The 13,033-nt window shown below is 37.4% G+C and overlaps 2 protein-coding genes across 4 annotated transcripts in view; one reads left to right on the forward strand and one right to left on the reverse strand.

Moving 5' to 3' along the window:
* On the forward strand, nt 1-1,191 carry LOC114455204 (stress-associated endoplasmic reticulum protein 2-like). Its single transcript, XM_028436277.1, has 2 exons — nt 1-131; nt 915-1,191. The coding sequence occupies exons 1-2, from the start codon at nt 29-31 to the stop codon at nt 953-955; spliced, it is 144 nt and encodes a 47-aa protein (XP_028292078.1). The 5' UTR covers nt 1-28; the 3' UTR covers nt 956-1,191.
* Nucleotides 1,192-2,079: 888 nt separating this feature from the next.
* The window catches only part of LOC114455203 (TSC22 domain family protein 1-like), a 31,400-nt gene continuing 20,446 nt past the window's right edge, over nt 2,080-13,033 (reverse strand). Inside the window, exons 1-3 of one of the 3 annotated variants that reach the window (XM_028436276.1) lie at nt 11,046-11,379; nt 6,630-6,681; nt 2,080-3,667 (exon numbers count right to left, since the gene is read on the reverse strand). In XM_028436276.1, coding sequence (XP_028292077.1) covers nt 3,398-3,667; nt 6,630-6,681; nt 11,046-11,131 — 408 coding nt within the window. In that variant the 5' untranslated portion in view covers nt 11,132-11,379 and the 3' untranslated portion in view covers nt 2,080-3,397. Of the gene's footprint in view, nt 3,668-6,629; nt 6,682-6,875; nt 7,187-11,045; nt 11,380-13,033 lie in introns of those variants that run through there. The other 2 variants (XM_028436275.1, XM_028436274.1) reach the window with 2 other exon arrangements.

Consider the following 13,033-nt stretch of genomic DNA (forward strand, 5'->3'; position numbering starts at 1 on the left):
TTACTTTTTTGTGAGTGTTTGTCATGTGATGGGTAATGTGTGTGTTTGTTTCCTACAGCGGCCTCAGGAGGAGAAGTATCCTGTGGGTCCCTGGCTGCTCGCCCTCTTTGTGTTTGTTGTGTGTGGATCAGGTACGCCCAAAATATCACAAAATCACTATTTAGTTACTTCTTTTTAAACAAATTTTGCTTCTTTATATGAGCGTACAGTTGTGTTATTAGTCCTTTAAAAAAACGTATTTCCACCGAGGCCAAACCAGTCATGCAACTAGATTATCATTGTAAAAATTTGACTTATAACTAATAACAAAGCGCAGTGTGATGACTAAGCCCCGAGTCTAAATTACACCAACTTTAAATCAAAACGAGAGCTCAGAGAGAGCAAACCAATAGGTTCAGTTGGTTGAAATGTGAAAAACACCCACATTTCAGAGGTAAGGGTAAAGTAAGGCATAAAAATGCAAAAACTGTGTTTTCTTTTTTTTCTGAGATAAGGCTATATTAAGGGATAAAAATGTAAAAAAGAAAATTAAATTTTTATTCTGAGGTAAGGCATAAAAATGGGGAAAAAAATGAATTATTTCTGAGATAAGGCGATTATAAGGAATACAAATGGAAAAATCTTGACTTATATAAGGCTCTGGTTCAGAAATGATCATTTAAATTGTTTTTTTTTTCTGAGGTAAAGTAAAAAAAAATATTTTATTTTTTTTTTGCGATTAGGCTATCATAAGACCCTACAAACTAGTTCAAATATGGTGACCACACTTAAACTGGGGTGAAAAGGCAGTATAAGGCATGAAAAATGTGAAAAACACCCACATTTCTGAGAGAAGGCAATTGAAGGGATAAAATGAAAAACAGCTTAGATCTGTATCTATGAGTCAAACACCTGATCTCTGTGCCTCCTTTCAGCCATATTTCAGATCATCCAGAGCATTCGTATGGGAATGTGACGGAGGAGAACCTGCAACCCCCTCCCCGAGCCTGGCTATGACACACTCTGGCTACAGACTGTGGTACTGACAGCTTTTCTATGGACAGTCTCAAACCACAACAGCTGGAAAACATCTGTTTCATTTTTCACTTTGCACATGTGTGTGTGTGTGATTCTCACTAACAATGTGCCATATTTATAACTGTTGGTTTGTTCTGTGTGAGAATGTTTTTTCAAATAAATGTTGAGCATTTACCAAGTGTCCACTTCTGATCGTCCTTTCAACAAGTACAAGTCCACACACTTCCCACACTACGTGAGCACAGTTAGGAACCAAGGATTCTGTGTGTTTTTGGAGTCATTTAGTGTCACTTATTTTATGCCTGATTTGAGTCATTTTTGTTGTGGATTTGTTTTATTCTCAGTTTGTTTTATGGACATTTGTTGTCATTTCATGTATTTTTTGGGAAACACTATTTTTTTGTATTTACACAAAACTTATTTTAGGTACATTAAACTAAATATGTAACCAGTAGAATCCTCCTCCCACTGTTGTCAGTAAAATCAACATAAATTCAAATACAGACAGTGACAAAGGGTTTGTATTTTCTTTTTGTAATTTTTGTTGTCTTTTTGGATCCCAACAGCATTTTGTGTTTTTTTTTTTTTTGTTGTTTTGAGTTTTTTTCAGTTATTTTCATGCTCATTTGTTGTCCTTTTGAGTATTTTTTTTTTCCATCATCTTGTGCACTTCCCTTGAAGGCAGCACAAAATCAGACCATGACTGCTTTATATTTGATCAGTTGCAGATAGATCAGTCCCTCTAAAGTCACAAAGCCAATTTGTTTGTTTTTTTTTTACTGAAAACTGTCTTAAGGACATTACATTTGCTTCAAAATCCTGCAATTTCACACAGAACTCCACAAATATCCTTTAAAATACACAAATCAAGGAAAGATTGCTTGGATATCGCCTGTGCTATACATGTTTTTCCCCACTAGAGAATCGACTACATTTTTAACTCCTGAGCAAAGAGCGTCACACACATGGTTACTGGTGTAAAAATCCAAGTGAAATTATTCCATATAATGTTAAAAGTCAGCAGTAAAGAGGAATCCACAGAATGACTCATTGACCACGTGGTTTTATTTCTGTCCTTAAGCATATTTATTGAAGGTTTGTGAGGTGCAGCTGTCGAGTGCAATCGTAGTATGTATGTTACAAATTTCTCATCCGGTCGTTGAGTAAACATGCACAGAACATGAGAGCATACGACCGATACACAGAAAGAAAATAAAATAAAAAGAACATCTTCAGAAGAGTCTTGCCGTCTTTATTATTATTATTAGATGGTGTAGATTTATTTAAAGATAAACGCTTCATCCCAAAGTACTTCACTGTCCAAAAAAAAAAATTAAGAAAAAGTGCAATATTTCAGGGGGAGGGGTAAAAAAAAAAAGAAAAAAAGAAAAGAAAAAGCAAAAACGAAGCCATTTTTGCAGTTTTTCTGTCAGTTAAATATCCTAAATTCATGTCGATCCTCAGTCCTGAAAATACAGCATTAAAAATATACGATGCAGACTGGGCACTTGTCTCACATTATCTGCATCAAATCTGTAAATGACCTACATAGCATCTGCTGTTCTTCCTCCTCCTCACCTCCCTATTTTACACGATACTTTACACTATACAGAAATATACATCACACGCCCCCCCCAAAAAATGCAGCTAAAGCCCAACATCTCAAACCCGTAGAATTACAACAACATGCCATGAAACGGGTCGAGAACACAGCGATGATGATGAGCTTTTGTCGAGGGCAGAACAAGAAATACTGAAAATAGACTATCATCATCATCGTCATCTCTGTAAGAAAATGTCTTATTTCTCCCGTCGGACGCCCCCAAAACTTAAGTAACATCACAAATGCTGCCAAAGGTTGACCCCGCCCCCCATTCCAGATGGGGACTCGCTCACATTCTTTATTTGCCGATCTTTGAAGGCTTTTTTTTATTTTTAAAAATTCTCTTTCAAGTCTCCTAACCTGAAACATTAGGTTTTTTTTTGTTTTTAGCATTTACACAAAACTTATTTTATGTACATCATTATCATTCAGCTAAATAAGTAACCAGTACAATCCTCTTCCCCCCACTATTGTTGTCAGTAAAATCGACATCACTTAAAATCCAGACACAGGCACAGTGATTTTTCTTTAAATCTATACTTAAGTACATAGTTGTTGTTTGTTCATGTAAGACATTCTAGGTAATGACCAAAGTTGCTTTTTTTTTGGCAAGAGTTGGATGATTTCTGCAGCTCCAAATAATTCACCACGTGTTCAGATTGTCACCCTTTATTAATCCGTCCTAATGAGATAAATGTGCAAATTCCTGATCCCTCCATAGTAGGCAAAGTGTGGCTCTGCAGCAAACACTCAGTCAATCAGTCAGTGTTAGCTACGCTACGCTAACGGGCCAGAGCTGAGCGTGGCGGGCTGGGAGGCGGCGCTTCCGGGAGGACCCGGCATGGCGGCCGACTGGGTCGGTGCTGGGGGAGAACCGGTTTGGACCTGGGCCTGGAACTGGGCCATTTGTTCTGGGCTGGCCAGGGTCTTCAGCAGCGTGTTCTCCTGCTCCAGCTGAGAGTTCCTCTCTATGAGCTCCTTAATCTGCTCTTTGAGAACCTCCACCTCCTCACGCACAGCATACATCAGGTGACTCTTCACCAAGTCCTGGAACAGACCCCATCACATCAGCATTATTCAGCAAACATCTTAAACATACAGTATTATCCATGGGGTCAATTTGATCACATTTAATGTTTATCAATAAAACAAAAATAAGTTCACTTGCTTCATAATTCATGATTTTTCCTAATTCCATGGGTACAATTAGGTAAGCATAAAATTATCATGATGATATATTGCACGTATTGGTGTTCATTACAGACTTGACGAGGTCAGTAATTGATAGGAACATTGATTTTCAGACATTAGGTTTTTTTCAATAAATGCTCACAGCTCTAAAAGTCAGACCATAACGGTATCGTTCATAAAAGTGTCTTCAAAATGTCATTGAAATAAATTGCCCGTTTTTTTCACATCAGATCTTTTTTAACAACTTTCGAATTTTTTTAATGAGAAAAACACTAAATATGCTATATTTACAAAAAATAAGGTGAAAAGTGGAATATTTGGTATGAAGTTATAGCAGCCTTCACTAGATCAGTAATTGATAAAAATAGTGATTTTGAGATGTTATTACTTTTAGAGCTGTGAGCATTTATATATAAAACCTAAGACTTTTTGCACAAGTTTGCTTTTCTTTATTTATCAGTGGCTTTAAAGTTTTAATGTTGACAGTGTTAATAATTAAAGTTTCTTAAATTTAATTTAGTCGTGTTTTGCTTTTTTTATTCTGAGTTATAAAGCAGATTGTGTTATTAATGACCTTTGTTCATAAAATATTCATCCTTTGTTGATAAAACACACATCCATACACTGTATATAACATAAAGACACGTTTGCTAAACTGTTGTAACGTAGGCGGATTGCATGTTTCTCTATTCAAACTGTAATTAAGGCCCGTCTAGTCTAACTCACGTCATTGGTAACACTTACCATAATAAACCCTAATTTATCCATTATGTACAGTCATGTAGGATTATACGTCTCAGTGGGAAAAAGTGCATGAGAATATAGAAGGATTAAATGTATAAAATATTTTACCATGGAGGTATCTGTTAAATATATACAAGCAAACTATCAGCATTTAGAGTTTACATTTATTGAATTAAGATAAAAAGTGATCTGATGTAATGTGACAATAATATCACAAAAAGATGATGCAGAGAAAACGTGTGCGTGCGTGGACATGTTCACAAGGTGCTGTGTCATTACTCAGCCCACATTTAGGAGACAGCCAATCAGGGCGTGAGATATTTATAACCGGGTGTGTAAGTCTTTTAGTTTGCCTAGCAACGCCTCGACAACAGATCGACTGACTGAATGTGGACGAGGAAAACAAAACCCAGAGTTTACAGCCAACATACACACAGATTAACACACAATTCTGTCCCTAAATAGAGAGTTTTAATCCTGAGGGAAAAATCTAAGTATTTAGCAGCTTCATTAATGCAAAAAGCCAGGTTAATATAAAAAAAAGGTTAGCGACAACATAAAGCAGTTTTTTTTGGATTGTGACCCCATTTTTACATTTATTTTTTAAATATTTTTTTTTAGAATGAGTTTTTGGTGGTGTGTTTGTTATACTGTGTATGATTTTTTTCTTTTTTCTCTTCTCTTTATACTGCATTTAATTAGAACTAGATTTATATTTGATAAAGTGAAGGTATGGCATACAGTTGTTAAAGATTGTACGTTGTGTTTTAATTTGAAAAGGAAAAATTGTTTTTTCTTCAATGAGTAAATATTTTAACACATTTCAGGCGACCCCGTTTAAATGCTTAGTGACCCCACGTGGGGTAACGACCCCAAGGTTGAAAAACACTACAGTTTAATATAGTAATAAACAACACTGTCAGTGATGAGAATAATACTGTGATAACATTGTGATATTAAGTTTGATGTAAATGTAAGCTAAGGTAAATCCCACCTAAAATATAAATATATCATCTTTAAGATAGAAGTTATTTAGTTCTCAATAAAACACTAATTGTTTTGTTGCAAAAATAAAAAATAAATAATTTAATAATACATAATAAAACTGAAAAAATAGATTTTTTTCTTAAATCTAGTGCAGGGGTGTCAAACTCATTTTAGTTCAGGGGCCAAGGATGGACCAGTTTGACCTCAGGTGGGCCATAGATTTTAGGTGAGGGGAAAAAAACAAATTTAACATTCTTGTGTTTGAGTTTTCAATATCGGTTCAATTTGCTTAAAAAGTTATTGATTTTGTCACAATCTTTTGTCATTTAGAGGAATTTTGTGGAATTGTTTGTGAGAAATTGCAACATTTGTGGGAAAAATTGAGAGTCCTTCCCACAATTTGCAATTAAAAACGACTGCATTCACGTGATATAAAAGAAAAAATGTAAGCCTGTAAATATATTGTGGAGTTGGTGAATTTGGAAATATCTACAACTGGATTATTTGGTAATTTACACAGTAATTCATGTTTCCTCTGTCATTTTTACTTTCTCCTGTGGTCCGAATTGGATGCTCTAAAGGGCCGGATTTGGCCCCCGGGCCTTGAGTTTGACATATGTGATATAGTGCCACAGAAAAATAATTTTCCTTTGTTTATATCACATTTCTTACAAAAATTCCTCTAAATAATATATTTTTTAAAGTGAATTGAACTGATATTGAAAACTAGGTATCATATTCAAAGTAGTTATTTTTTCCCCTCCTATAATCTGTGGCACACTTGAGTTCCGTCACCCCTGCACTAGATGATAAATTATTTTTAGCTATTTTTATTTCAATTATGATCATTATTAAATGTGTGTCTTAAAATGTCTCATTGGGTATATTTTAAAAAATCCTAGTTAATGGGACTGTTCTGTAATCATGTACAGCACATTGAATAGCCTTCTGTATGAAAAGCGCTATACAAATACATTTGCCTTGCTGTAAGCTTTTTTTTTTTTTTTTTTTAAATTTTAAGTGTATTTAAATGATTAGATACGGTTTTATTTTTTTGTGTATGTTTTCAATGTTTTTGTTTACTCACCATAGCTTGTTCTATCTTGTTGTCAATGGCCACCACACTGGCTCCTGACGAGCTGCAACACAGAGAAAAGGACAATGTTAGTCCCTTTGTCACATTAAAACCACCATGAAGGCACTTCCGCTCATCATCTTCATTTCCAGTAAATTCCTATCGGGCTCGCGCTAACAGCTCAGTGTGAAACAAAGGGAAGGACACACTGCAGCATCCAGCGACCGAGCACCGGCCCGCTTCCCACACTTTTTGTACCTTTTGTCCACCTGGACGTGAGAGCCGCTGTCCGCGCTCAGCAGCGACGACAGGAACGATATGGAGAGATTTCTGAGCTGACACACGCCTAGGTCCATAGCAGCCACGGAGTAGCACGGAGAGCTCATGGTGCAGCTGCTCCCCGGTTACCGTGAGGCTAACTCGGTGCTAGCTGCGCTACACACATCCACACGGGCTGGTTCTTTCAGCTCTAGCTCCAGCTCCACAGCCCAAGGTCAGCTCATCTCCTCGGTTCACTACAGACTCACTGCAGGGCCCCGAGCAACGCACATAATTTATCCTGCGACGCACCGACGAGCTGAAAGCTGATTGGGCGCAGCGGAGGAAATGTTTATTGACGTACCCAGGCCCCGCCCCCACCTGCCGCTCAGCTGATGCTCGTTTGCATAAAATATTCAGAGTACAGGGCGGTGGATGAAACCGGGGAAAACCGGATGGCAAAGACAGAAGAAAGAGGAACAAAAACAGGGAAGATTTACTGCACTGAATTTGTGCAGGACTTCACATCCATCAGGACGTCTCTGAATGAAAGAGTCAGCACTTAAAGCAGCGATTTATCGTTCCAAGCATTTCACCACAGCCAGGAAATATGCACATCCTGACATTTACTTATTTCATGGCTTGGATCAGGGGGTCTAAACAAAGCCAGCTTTACAGGACACAGACATTTTTCATTTAGCCAGTGGGGCGAACAGAGAGACAGGACAGTTTACTTAAAAACATCTACACTGCTTAGTTGTGATTGGTTGTTTTAGTGCAATCAGTTTAAATAAAACAACTATAACACTAAATACAACTATAACACTAAATATTAGGGATGCACCAATAATGATACTGGTATCAGGTCGATAATGCACTAATATATTAAAGGTCACATATTTCCATTCATTCCTAAGCCATCAGTGATTCTCAACTGGTGGGTCATGGACCTGTATTGGGTGTGTCACGGATACTTAATGTGTAAACTGATTAACAGGCTTGAAATGACAGTTTTATAGTCATTAAAAAAAGATACATATTTATAGCAATATGGAGAAAATTAAATATTCATCTTCCAATTCATTGCTTTTTGCCTAATAGTTTTGTGTGTGTCTGTGTGGCATAAATATCAGTATCAGTATTCGAGATCAACAAATGTGTATATACAAGTATCGATATTGTATCGGTTAAGGAAAAAGTGGTGCACCCCTACAAAAAACATTTCCAGAATAAGGTTTCTGTACTTACTCCCTCCAGTTTTGTGATATTCTTACTATATTGACATCAGTCATTTCATTTAAAAATCTAGCACAAATTGATGTCATTGGCGATATAAAAAATTATTTGTATTTGGCATCAAACAAAAAGGAAAGACGTCTTAACAGGAGAGGTCGAGGACTGCAGTAAAATATTATTTTAATAATAAAAAAATCTATGTATTTTAAGCAGATTAATCAATTAATGATATAAAAGACAATTGCAAGCTTTGCAGTTTTCTGCATGCTACTAGAACGAACAGACTAAAGGAAGACCAAAACCTTTCTAAACTACAGTGTATTCAGTAATCAGTCACGCATAAACACAACCGCAATGTAAACAAACTTAATGGGTCAATTCTTGACATGGAGACCTGTTTATAGATTAAAGTCACTGATCACTTAACAAGACATCTTTGAAAGGAAGAACTTGTATTAAAACAACTGAAAATTAACAAATAACATAATGATCGCTAACAATTACCGAAAGGGAGTTTATATATGGATAAAAAAGGCTCTACAAGCAGCCATAGAAAGAAATAAAGTGAAGCTTAGAGCCGTCTTGTGTGTGCGTGTTGCCCCCGTGTGGCTGTGTGTGGTAATGTGGGACCTGCAGGGCAGTGACATGGTGCCGTTATGTAAAGACATTTTGGGAAATAAAGACTTAAAAATTAAACTGCCAAGCTTAACTCGATAAACGTGAGGCAATGAAAACAATTTGTAAACATGGCATGAAGCTTAATGAAAGAAATGGTAAATGCTGGTCAGATTCAATCAAAGACAAATTTAAAAAGTATTCTTGAATCTTTCAAGGACCAATTTTACACAAAACATTCATAAAGTGGCCACATAACAAGTTTCAGATGGAAGTATTTGGGTCTCAAAATGCACCAAACAATTTCTCCACACAGGATTTCTGCCTGAGGCAGCAACTAAACACCATCATGTTAAACACCTCCCAATGGTAAATAAAAAAAGCCACACAAACATTCCACACACACTAAAATGTCACCCTTACACACACACACACACACACACACGGCAATCAGACAATATTGGCCTCCTTTCACAATATATCTTATTCTGTTGAAGATTTGAAGTGTTCGTTCCAATGTCTACATTGATGTATAACTAAATAGAGAAACTAAAGTGTGATGTACAGTAACTATAATACAAACTGCATTTAAACCAAGTTACCAGGTGAGGTCAGTGTCAAAACAGTGGTTCAATGTTAATTCTGAAATTGGCATCAAGAGCCATTAAAGCATCATGCCTTAGAGATTAATGTGTTACTGTTTCAGTTCACCTTACATGACAAGAGCTAACGAAGAAGTCAATGATCTATTTAAGAAGATTTAAGTCAAGCTAATCTCTTCCGATCTCGTCTTTGACTGGAAAGGTTTTAGCCAATTACCCACACTCAAATAGCTCATTCAAAAAGGTAGGTCTGCTGGAATAAAACCCTGTGTGTAATGCTGTCACGCCACTTCCTGTGGACTGGGAGCAATTCCAAGATAATACATCAAAACAAATCACTAATCAATAACACTATTTGTATGTTTGAAGTCCACATTCCTGGAATACAAGCAGATACCACACAGGTCAGAGTCATCATTAGAATAAGATAAGGTGACTGTTTGTAAACTAAGTTCTACAACCCACTGGCATACAGTGTCAAGAGTGACTAGAAAAGCATCTAATCAATTTTAAGAAGAGGTTAGGCTGTTTACCTTTTCAACCGTCCAGTTATTTTATAATTGCCAACATCTGTGAGTATTTAACGCATGCCATGAAAGTCAGCCAGCTGGTAGATGAGCTGAAGTAAAACAGTTTGACCCAGTGACCTACGGCAGTATAACAAGTATAGTAGAGTCGGCCGATACTTGTACAAAGCTGACTAATCAACAGGAATGTGTATTGAAACTACTTCTACTTTTAGACATAGGCTGTGTTAGAAATGGCAAACTCCGTACTATACGTGACCAATGATGAGCGCTCCCACTAAAGTATACTTCCAAGTTTCCCAAGATGCATTTGGAACCTACAACGACAAAAACCTGAAGCACACTGAGGTTAAATATATCCGTTGATTCTCCACCTTTAAAAGTTCTGAAAACATTTTAAGCGAGAAAGTGACCAAGTAGAATATCAACATGTGGTCATTTGATCCATGAAATGCCGACATTTCTGAGATTTTTGGAGACCCTCCATTGGGCTACTGACAAAACTTCCGGTTAACTTCCAAACAAGCGTGAAAGACAAGAGATGCTTTTGTTTTGAAAAGGGGATGTTTGATTTTCAGCTTGAGGCCCGTCCCAGGACAACTATACATTCAGCTCGCAATGCATCCTGGGGCGGTTGATTATGACTAATGTGCCCACCGTGCATACTCAAAAATGTTCCAATATATTATAGTATAAGATTTTTATCTGCACAACTCCATTAAACTTTAGGTATTTAAATAGATTAACAATGCCAGTGCTTTAAAAGTACACAAAGTAAAGAATCAATCACTTGTGTGGGAAACTGTCTGTTGAAAGCAGTAGAATTGTCACATATAAAGACCAGATGGTCCACTGTTTGAGCAGCTATAACAGGAACATGTTGTGGGAGTCGTAGCTCTGACTGAGAAGAATGAATACTGATGACGTCTACACTTTATCTTATACATTAGAAGTCATCCTTCCACTTGATCTACTGCAAAGCTGTGCTATTAAACTTAAAGAACCTACAGTGTGACTAAACATCCTGCATTAACTAAAGCACCTCTAAAGCTTCTATGACTGAACACAAGGGACAAGGTTGCAGTGCAGCCCTTTGTGTGCAGCTCCACGAGTGATCGGTCTGTGTACAGTGCATGGTCTGACTCCGTGGGGAACCCCTCTTCTTCTCCCCTTTTTTTTTTTTTTTTTACCTTTTGAGGTGCTGCTCCAGTTCCCAGAACAAAAGCTTCATTGCCATCTCGTCATGGCCTTGCACCCGTATTCCCCGCACTCTCATGGAGCCGTTTGTCAGAGGGAGCACACACACACGCTCCAAGTACCAAAGCAGTGCGTCCTGCTCGTCTTTGTTTGATTGATTCCAGCACCCCTCGCCGTTTCTTAAAATGCGGTGAGCAGATCTGGGTCGCGCCCAAAATGCACGAATGACTGCAGCTGCACCGTAGATCTCAGGCTTATGGTAGATGTATGTATGTGTGTGTGTGTGTGTGTGCCTCAGTGTTTCTCCATGTCATCCATTGGGGATTGAATGGCAGACGAGAGAATTAGTGGAGACGGACAGTTGCTGGGTGGGTGGTGACGTGTGATCATGTGACGCTCAGAGTTATATAAACCATCAGCAGAGATTAGCGTGTGGCCCAATGATTTCGTTACTTCAACACAACTTCAACCAAGTGGTGTGCACAGTTGTACGGCTGTACAGTTAATTTCAATTTCAACTATTTGCTCATTATCAACGAATCCACTCCAAACTCTCTCTATTCTCCTGCTGTTGATCCATAAAATGTATATCATCATTGCAGAACTGCACATCATTGTCCACTGTCAGCATTCTGTGTGATAGACAGGAGAGCCCATGCTTTAGGGTCTTATCTTGTCATTTCTCATAAAAAGTCAACCTCAGGATGGATTAATGCCTCTGTGCACAGAGAACACACCAGGCACTCACCGGCCTTTGGTGGCTTTAGAGACAGCCGACCAAGAAACAACAAGTAAAGGCCAAGAGCAGTTTGGTGGATTTGACTTATCCAAACAAACTCAACATGCCGGGAATGAATCAGCAGTGCAAAAAAATTTATTCTAGGAAGTCATACAGCTCAACAATGGTATACCGAGAAGTTTGCTAACAGACCAGAATTTACAGCTTCTTGAAAACTCAACATCAAAAATGCATTTTGTTGCTAAAACCTGTTCTTTAGGATTTATCCTTTGGTAAACACTGTCAAGAGAGACAAAATGTCTTCTTTGTCCCCTTACATGTTCTTCAGGCCTATTCTCCGACATAATCATCATTTGTGGCTTTCAAAATAAAACATACACCAAATTTTACAGAAAACTATGGAGTGATGTGAACCCCTTTTTACGCATTACCAGTGTGGACGGATGTCCGCTCCAAGTCAAGGCAAGAAAAATTTGTAAAGCACATTTCAGGAGCAGCAATGGACAGTACAAGTAGTCGAGTACTAAATGCATTTTTTTCAAACCCCAATTCAAAGTAGAATATTAAATCTATTTAGCTTTAATATGTTATGGTTTTATTCATTCAAACAACTTTTTTTCAGGAAATTTACTTCAACCTTTGTTTTGTGTAAAGCAAAATATAGTGATCGTGATGTTAATCTGTAAACATTAGTACCTATTTAAGTTAAAAATAAATGGGTACTAATGTTTACAGGTTAACATCACTTTGTTCAGTTGCAATTGGAGCAAAAACTCCTTTGAGATTACATTAAAGTGATTTAAACTAAATCAGTCTGAGAATCAGTTTTGATGCTTCTCTCGCAACTTTTTATCTGAGGAAACGTATTTTAAAAAAAAAAGTAAAATGATAAAATTTGCCATTTTGATGACAATATAAAAAATAAATTAATATCTAAAATCAAGGATCATATTTCCCTTCACATTAAAAAAGCTTTCTTACAGCAGGAGAATTGTGGACGCCTGGGAGTGAATTGGAGATGACACAGTGGAAATGTTAATAATGGGGGCCTGGCATGACCCAGCATTGAAAAAAAAAAAGCCCATTGACAGTGTGAACTGTAAATGCTTTCTTTTAGCCGAGCTGTAGTTTGATAGTGGAAAGGCCAAAGAGATGTTACCAGTAACCCCTGGCAGAAATTTTTCCATAGTCACCCTCTCAATATGGAGAACGGCAGAGCTCAGAGCTAGTCAGAGTGAGTCA

The sequence above is a fragment of the Gouania willdenowi genome, chromosome 21 (genome assembly GCF_900634775.1).
Source record: "Gouania willdenowi chromosome 21, fGouWil2.1, whole genome shotgun sequence".
Taxonomy (NCBI): domain Eukaryota; kingdom Metazoa; phylum Chordata; class Actinopteri; order Blenniiformes; family Gobiesocidae; genus Gouania; species Gouania willdenowi.

Bases quoted from the DNA above. Each gene is read 5' to 3' on its own strand.
- LOC114455204 (XM_028436277.1), top strand. From the start codon at position 29: ATGGGTAATGTGTGTGTTTGTTTCCTACAGCGGCCTCAGGAGGAGAAG. The intron at 132-914 runs GTACGCCCAAAA...GCCTCCTTTCAG, and splicing joins GTTTGTTGTGTGTGGATCAG to CCATATTTCAGATCATCCAG.